The 8,699-nt window shown below is 41.6% G+C and overlaps 1 protein-coding gene across 3 annotated transcripts in view; it reads left to right on the forward strand.

The window, feature by feature from the left end:
- The window catches only part of prkcz (protein kinase C, zeta), a 94,560-nt gene that overhangs the window by 43,104 nt on the left and 42,757 nt on the right, over window positions 1-8,699 (forward strand). For all 3 annotated transcript variants that reach the window (XM_034875833.1, XM_034875835.1, XM_034875834.1), the window contains one exon: window positions 4,008-4,093. In XM_034875833.1, coding sequence (XP_034731724.1) covers window positions 4,008-4,093 — 86 coding nt within the window. The remainder of the gene's footprint in view (window positions 1-4,007; window positions 4,094-8,699) is intronic.

Raw genomic sequence — 8,699 nt, forward strand, 5'->3', positions numbered from 1 at the left:
CCCCCCCCCCCCTCTATCAGTCACCCACTAATACGGGCACAGGGGAAGAAATGCTGGGTAACTATGGAAACACGCCACAGTGAGTCTCCAAAGAAGGCGCCACTTTCCTTTTGAGACCTTGAGTTAACAGGATTAGATGAGATTCACAGTGGAGAACCCCAAAGAGCAGAGCCCCTTTGTGCCTCTCCTCTGCTCGCTTTCACTCTGACCTCCACTGCCCTGACTCGGAGACATATGTGGAAAGATACTAGGATCCCAGGAACATTCCTCATGAGGCAAAAAAGTCAGAATGTAGCTGTGAAGTGTACATTCAAGACAACAGATGCCTCTACGGCAATGCCACTTCTGCTCTTAAACCCTTTGAGGCCACGTGCTACATTTCTAACAGCAGTTTTGCCACAGTTTTTCCCGTTAATCCTCAGTCAGTACCTCATGTACCAAGTGTCTCATACTGTGTTCAAATCCCTCTCAGGGACGGCCTATTTGCATACAGAGATGAGCACAACTTACATTTTGGCTCGGACAAGACCTGGCGACGTGGGCTTGCCAATATTGCTTGCCAAAATAAGACGACTTGTGCATTTTCTGTCTGGAGTCTGTCTGCAGTGTGTAGTACATTGTAGATAATAGCCAAAGGGTGGTTGGTGATGCAGAAAGAAGAACCGATATTAGGTTAAACATTAAAGAAGATGTGAGTCCCCCTGTTAAAACCATCCACAACAAGGTTTTACTCCATACCATGACAATCTTAACATATCTCTGCACCCATTGCCCTAGAGATAGACAGCGAATAATGTGCTACACAGCATGTTCTGCACAATGGTAGAATACTTTTTCAGAAAAGCAGAAGGGGGGGGTTGTTGTTAAGATGCACTTTTACTGGCAGACAATGCCATCCTGGCATCCTCTGTGCAAACTAACAATAGCTTGTGTATGGTGGGCTATGGCAACCATAGCAACTGAGGCCAAAAAAAAAAATGAGTGAGTGGAGGAGGATATCACAGCCGCACCCATCTCTGCAGCAACCAACTAGACTGGAAAACCAGTACAGACAGTAAAGGGGGGGGGCACTGGGCGAGCAGCTAGAGAACAGCTAGTGAGAGTCAGGAGTGCCACGCCTGGTTCAGGTGGTTCAGCCAACCAGTTCACTTCATGCTGTGGTGGGTTTTTGTGACCAACAGCAAAAGGCAACACATGAAAACTGATTATTTATTGATTTGTATGGCAGCCGTTTTATCAGTCAGCCCTGGGAGCGGCGTCATGGTTTGCTGCCTATGCACAAGATCTACTCTTACACATGAGTTTACACTTAGAGAGTCTGTGGTACAAGCTGGAGGTGTACAGTTTTTAACAAGTGGTTCTTTAGCAGACAGGGAAGGTTTTAATGAAAGATGCTGTCGCGTTTCATGGTGTACAGGGTGCAAAATTAACTTTTTGGTCTATCTGCCAACGGCTGGTAAACTGAAAAAAAATACAATGTCATTAAAAACAACGAGCAGGTCCTTCTTTGTCTAAGACCTGTGGCAAACACTGCAAAACAATCACCAGATATGTTCTTTATGGTGGCTTATTTCACCAGTAGGGATTGACATCCAGTAATAACAAACATGGTGTACCGCTATATGCTAGTTTTCGCAGCAGATGTGTATCTTTTTGGATTTATAGGGATGAATGTTTCCCATATTAGCGTGAAATTGACAGCTACATTTTCTTTGCGACACACTATAATAACAATCAGTTAAAATACAGCTACTGACTGTGGACAAATGTCTCATGTGAGTCAGTTTAGTTTAAGATCTTCTGATAAAAAGTAAGTAGTGTTCAGCAGTTCCATAGTGAATTTCTTGCATGCATCTTTTTGGTGGACAATTATCACATGATAACAAATTGGTCACGCATTGACAAATCCTTCTATGTGTGTAGCCTTGTTAGTCACAGCGAGTTACTCAGCTCCTCTTGATGGCCACCACTGCTTGCTGTGTGACAGTGCATCTAATTCAATTATTTTCTTTTTTTAAGTGACATCTAATTTGACACCCTGAAATTGAAATGTCCTGCTGCTAATAGAAATATAATAGATGCCTATAATAATTTCCTTATTGAGGGATCATCTGCACACTGTAGGAGGAATGGACCATGATGACTAAGTAATGTGAACAACCTAACAGACAAGATGCATGATGGTTATACAATTTGTAATCGCATGCCCTTTGACATGGGTGAAGTGTACCATGGGCTGCTCTGTATGACTGAACCTTTTTTGGTTATGGTTGTCATTTGAATTATATGGGATTCTGACACTATGTATTGGAATTGTGTAAAGAGTATATTTGGGACCGTAAGCCATTCATGTTGTTGTGTCATGGTAATTTTGTCCGGCCCTACTTTTGATAATAGCCGAAACTACTGTTATCCGTTAATCATCAGTACTTTGTCAGTAGTACCATGTTTTTGAACATGAGACAGAAGCTAAAAGAGGCCAAATCACCAAAGTGAACTATATGTGGACATCAATAATGCTAAATAATGCATTCAAATTATCTTAGAAATTACATGAAATATCATTTTTAATTTGATGTCTGTGGCCAATTTTGGCAGCAATAAAGTAATCTGTAGCATTAACCCCCCCCCATCACAGGAAGGAGTTAGGTATGACCTGATGGTTTTGAAGGCCAGGGGTTAAAGTTGCCCCCGGGGCATTCTCAGGTTTTGAGGGATGTGATCAGTCCCACAGGGCGTGCCTTTTGTCTAATTTTTATTTGTGCGATTAATCAACACTTTTGTAATTTTGCCAGTGTTAGCCAGTCGGCTAATTTTCCCAATATGGTCCTAGTTACCCAGCATGCATGTCTTTATGGTGGGAAGAAACCAGAGCACCCGGAGGAAACCCACGCAAACACGGGGGAAAACATGCAAGCTCCACACAGACAGGCCCGGAACCACCTGGATTCGAACCCAGATCGGAACCTTCTTGCTTACCACTGACACAACGTGTCTGTTCATCCCCACTAGACTGGGGAAAGGGAAAGGTTGTGACAGCGTTTTTAGTTGGTTGAGTTTACTGGATGCCGGCCTTCAGCACGTTTGGCGCGGCTCTGGGATTCAGCGGAGTTCCACGTGGGCTCAGCTGAGTCCTGGTCCCATCCCATGGGCAGAGGGTCACAAACTCCCCCGCTCCCCCAACCACTATTGATGTGTAAGCCCTTAACACTGTACATACAGAACACAGCTATTTTTCTTATAACTGATCATAATTAGGTTTAAATGATAAATAGACGGGTGATAACTCCTCCTGTTTTATTAACCAGTATTTTAGAATAGAAGAATGATCAAATAAAACCAATATCATAACGAATGAGCACAATCCCATCCCTGATATAAAATAATAATGTGTCTGATTTGGTTTGTTTCAGCCGGTCATAATATTGATGAATCATTTTAAAATCATTGTTTGATATGACGAGAGAAGTTTCAGCTCACTGCTCGGCAAATGTTTATGCCCTGCAGGTTATTAATAGTTAACTACATGCTGCTATTATAAATAGCAACACCTTCATGGTCTCTTCTGAATAAAAGGTATTATTGAGCACTTATAAGTCCATTCATTGGCAGGAGTAAAAGAAAAGGAGGGATGAAGGATTTGAGGAAAGGAAGAAGCAGGGAAAGAAGGAGAAAGACAAAGGGAGAGGGTGAAAGAAGAGAGTAGACCGGTGAGTGAGGGAGAGAAGGAGGCTGGCGCTCAGTGTGTGTGTGTGTGTGTGTGTGTGTGTGTGTGTGTGTGTGTGTGTGTGTGTGTGTGTGTGAGCATGCGCGTACATCGTAGAGAAACCTGACGTGTGTCTTCCCCTCACTTGAACTCAGACTCCTGGTGAAGGAAGTGGCTGCAGGACCTTTCCCTCCGCTACCACTCCATCTCTTCCCCTCCTCTCCACCCTTTTCCCCTCTAGTTTAGCACACATCCACCCCCATTATGCTGTTACCCTATAACCGTTTCCTCTCTCTCCTAGAATCGATCTATCGCCGCGGGGCCAGAAGATGGAGGAAACTCTACCGAGTCAACGGACACCTCTTCCAGGCCAAGCGCTTTAACAGGGTGAGTGTCTCTAACTCTCGCTGATGCTAACTCCCAAACTGGCGAGTACATGAAGTAACGCCTCCGTCAGTTTGGTTAGTTGAGCCGGTCTTCGCTGGGAAAATACAAGGATTATGACATATATGTGTCGCTGGAATACACAGGAAGTTTTAAAAGCGTGCTCATCCATAAGGTTTTGCTGTATGTTCTCAATTCTAAAGACTTGTTTCGAGATGGAACTCAACGTGTTTTAGAATTAATACGAACAATTTGACTTTCTCCCAACAAAATTGGTAAACAACAGAAAGTTTCTCTTGTGTTTCCAGTGACGTATCGGTGCCGTCGGCGTCATTTGCGGTCGGCACGGAATAAGTCAGCAGTTGATTTAAGGGTTGTTATGTCTGTAAGAATGAAATCAACCTGCATTGATGTCATGCAGACGCGGTTGGGTTTGGAATTGACTCTAGCTTTGACATAGGAAGATAACATCCCCGTTAGGCCTGCACGATTCACCCTGTTCACGATTTAATTTTTAAATAACTTCGATTTAAAAAATATATATATTTAAATGTCTTCAATTCACATTTAATTTTACGAGCTGACTGCATCACACACGCTACTACTTTCTTCTGTGAGTTTAAAACCTAGACTGTATAAAATAGGTTTTAAAGTGCTCCCAAGTGCTCAAATTCTCTCCCTTCACTTCATTGAAGCCTCTGTGTTTACAGGCTTGTGATGGTGCACAATGTGCTCTAGGTGCCAACAGAAAATCTATGTTGGGTACTGCCAATTAGTTTTGTTTTGTCATGGTTCATGTGTGCAATAAACATTACACTTTGTGAGAAAAAAATCATGGCAGAGAATCGTGATATCAATTCAAAGCTAAAATAAATATTGTGATTCATATTTTTCCTCGAATCGTGCAGGCCTAATCCCCATTATTAATCCAGTCTACCAAACTCTGGTGGGTTTATAACAATCAATAAGCTATTATTGATACTATTGATTATACTATTCATAATCTGAAACCAGGCTTCTGTGTGTTCGTTAAAGCACCTGAAAGAAAATGGGGTCAGAGCATGAAGGTTCTTTAAGGACTTTGGAAAATACTTTTTTTAATCTTATGGTTTTTATCATAACCGTCTACCACTGATTAAGGTCATGAGATGCGGATGTTAAAAGATTTTAGTATTTTTTATTCACAATGGTTTTGCTAAGCCATTGTATTTGATGAGCATCCCTGTCCTAGGAATTACGTCCATGTTGGATGTTTCTGCACTTCACATTATAGTGTCCATTGCCAACCTTGAGTTGCAATGCAGAACCCATGAAAAACCTATACACTTAATGCACCCCCTTTTTTATAAATAACCTTAACTAAGTGTTTAAGTTGGCTTACCCTAAAGACACCTAAACCATAACTCATTTGCCAAAACCAGGATCTTTTCCTTAACATCAACAAGGGATGTAAGAGTATGAAAATTACTGTTAAAACCCCAGGTTTTGTAGAATAGTCCAATATCGTTGTTCTTTTCTATTGTTAGGTCAGACATGTGATATGTAATTTAAGAAAAGAAAACAACACTTCTATTGTAGATCTCCTGGGGTTCCTCACGTCCTTCTGCACCGTGTTTGAGGAACATCTGGTGCAGTTAACTGGCTCACGTTGATTATTTCCACTTCAGGAAACCAGTCCGTTACTTTGATTTGACATACTACTCATAATTATCATAATCTTTCCCTTACTAACTATGAGTGTGTGTGAATCCGTGGTTTATGAAGTACAGTATGTCATAAACACGCTGCCTTTGATAGGTGCATAATGCATTGGTGCATAATTCATGGTGTCCTACTTCTGCCTTGTTTAGCAGGTGTCATGCTACGCATGCACACACCCACACACACTAAAACACATGCAGATGGGGAGGGAAAAAGATCAGGCTCTACTGCTCTACCTTTGGGTTGTAGCCTCTCTTTTCGTACAGCATATTAGATCATATCATGTTGTGAAAAGGATATGGTTTTTTGTTGTTTGTCAATCATAAGGTGATTAGCTCTGCATTTAGTTCACTCTAGCTCAACAATTACAATAATAATTCCTGTCAGTCAGTGCCCTAATACTTCTTAAAGACAGCACGGATGTAAGATACAAGGTTTAAAGACATTTCAAAGATAAATGTAACGGCTTTCATCTTCGCCGTTACCGTTTCCCTGGTTAGTGAAGCAGCTCTTAGGATGAAACATCTGCCCTGGCTGCTACAGTCTTAATGTCTAGACCAGAAAGTGGACAAGCTCAGTGCTCGGAATCTCGCTGACTCAGCACACACACACACACACACACACACACACACACACACACACACACACACACAGCCAACATCTCCACCTTCATGTGGCCATTACTACTGATGCCCTGTGGAGCATGGCTTACTCAATAGAAGACATACATTGTACATTAGTACTAAAGCTAAACCAGCAGTTATAATGAGTGGACCGCTGCTCTCTTACTTTATGCTCTTTATCAAAAGAAACTTAATTCCCGCCTTGATGACGTTCTTTGGCAATGTGTTTTATTTTCTCCTACCAATTCAGGACGTTTTGAGACTGGACTTGAGATTGACATCTATCTTCTCATCTCACCCAAATGATGAACGTGTGTTTATTTAAAGGAAATACGGTGGTTTGGTTAAATATTTGTAGAGTCTGTGCTTCCTGTCTCCTGCTTCAAGTCAGCATTGACTTTTTCAATGTTAAATTAAGACGATTTTTTTCCCCTAACTTTAAAGCTTTAGTGCATAACTTTTTGATATTAATGAACGTCTGTTACGTTCAACTCGTCGCCAAATGAGTTGCTACAAAGCTAATTAAGACTATCAGCTCCACACAAATCTCTCTGGATTTTTTTTATGACTTTGTTCACAAGATTGTGTCGTCCGGTGACTTTCCCCCGCAGAAGCTCGAGTCAAGATAATGATAATGTGTCCAACATGTTTTTTTAATCCTCCATGTCCTCCTTGGCTACTAGCAACTGCCTGGGGGAGGGGTGGGTGGAACGACAGTGTTGTTGTCAGTACTTAAAATTCAATCCAGTAGCTTTAACTGAGGGCTTTAAGTTCCTGAAACAGAACCACAAAAAAAAAGAATCATCCGTTAGCAGCTCTCAGAGAATATAGGAAATGAAAAGAAATGGGCTGAAAGTGAACATTTTGCACATTTGTTACATATGAATGTGCCAAAATTACAAAATGGATTTGCTAATGCATGTGGATGTACATGTAAGAAAACTGAGTGGTAGTTTTGCAGATTTCTATGGGTATTGTTTTACAACTAAACAGTAAGTGTAACCAGTTGGGTTTTCAGACTGGGATTTATCTGACTGTTGTTGCTATGGCAGCTTCCAGGCTTCTGGTTGGTTCACAATGTTGTCCTCAGCATATAAATAAGCCAAAGAGAAGTAGGTCAGGTTTCTCCTCCCTTCTTTCACTCCATCCCTGTCCTTCCTCTCCGTGCTACGTCTCTACTACTCTCCATCTCTCTCTCTCCTCCCTCTCTCCGTCTCTCCCTGATGTTGCATTGGAGGAAGCGGCTTCACGGATCTCTCTCATTAGACGTAGTGGGGTCTCTTTAGCTCCTGTTTCCCACAGCAGGAAACCGAATTCAGTCATCAATGCTGGCCATTTGCCTCCACTGCACTCTCATGCTTCAAGATAGAAGAGCCAAACAAGACGTCGTGCTGGGCCATGCAGGCAGCTGGGGGGAATGGGTTAAATAATACCCCTGAGAAGAGATTATCAGAATGATAGCTGAAGTGAGCTGACGCACAAAAACAGTATCCAGTTATGCTCAGGCCAGGGATCGACCGATACTGGTTTTTCGAGGTTGATACCGATACCAATTATTATCAGTTAATAAAACTGATATTTGGGACCGATATGCATTTACAGTGAAAATGAAAGTCTTTGAGTCAAAAGTAAGATTCCAACACAAAACTTAACATACATATAAACATAAAAGCCAGTAACAGAGAGTCACAGTGACAGAGAGTCTCCTGTGATCCACTTTGGTTGTAGTCATTTTTACACTTGTTTTTTATGTATTTGACATCGACCCTGTTCGGCACTTTGGTCAACTGTTGTTTTTAAATGTGCTATAGAAATAAAACTGACATTTACATTGACATAGTGTTGTGGGGGGGGACATTAAATCAGACTCAGTGGTGAGTGAAACCAAAGCAGAGGGACACACACAGAGCTGCAGCCGAGCCGAAGTAGCACACTTTTTAAATTATTACCTTTATTGGTTATCATGCAAATAAAACGGCGATGCAGATAATCTGCAACCTGCCAAAAAATAACAACAACAACATAATCGGCAAGAGCCAATAATCGGTCTATCCCTAGTTTAGACCACATATTTACCCAAATTTGAAATACTTTCACTCCTATTGGTCTTTTTTTGTGTTTGTTAGACATCAGAATATCACAGAAATTGCTCAACTGGATCCAAATTAGATTTTAACAAATTAAAGAACGATTAAAATAACAAACTGGGAGCATTGTGCACCCTTATGTTGTCTTGGTGCTGTCTAGTGTAGCTTTTTGTTGACCCCCCCCCCCCCCCCCCCCCC

The sequence above is a fragment of the Etheostoma cragini genome, chromosome 7, assembly GCF_013103735.1.
Source record: "Etheostoma cragini isolate CJK2018 chromosome 7, CSU_Ecrag_1.0, whole genome shotgun sequence".
Classification (NCBI taxonomy): domain Eukaryota; kingdom Metazoa; phylum Chordata; class Actinopteri; order Perciformes; family Percidae; genus Etheostoma; species Etheostoma cragini.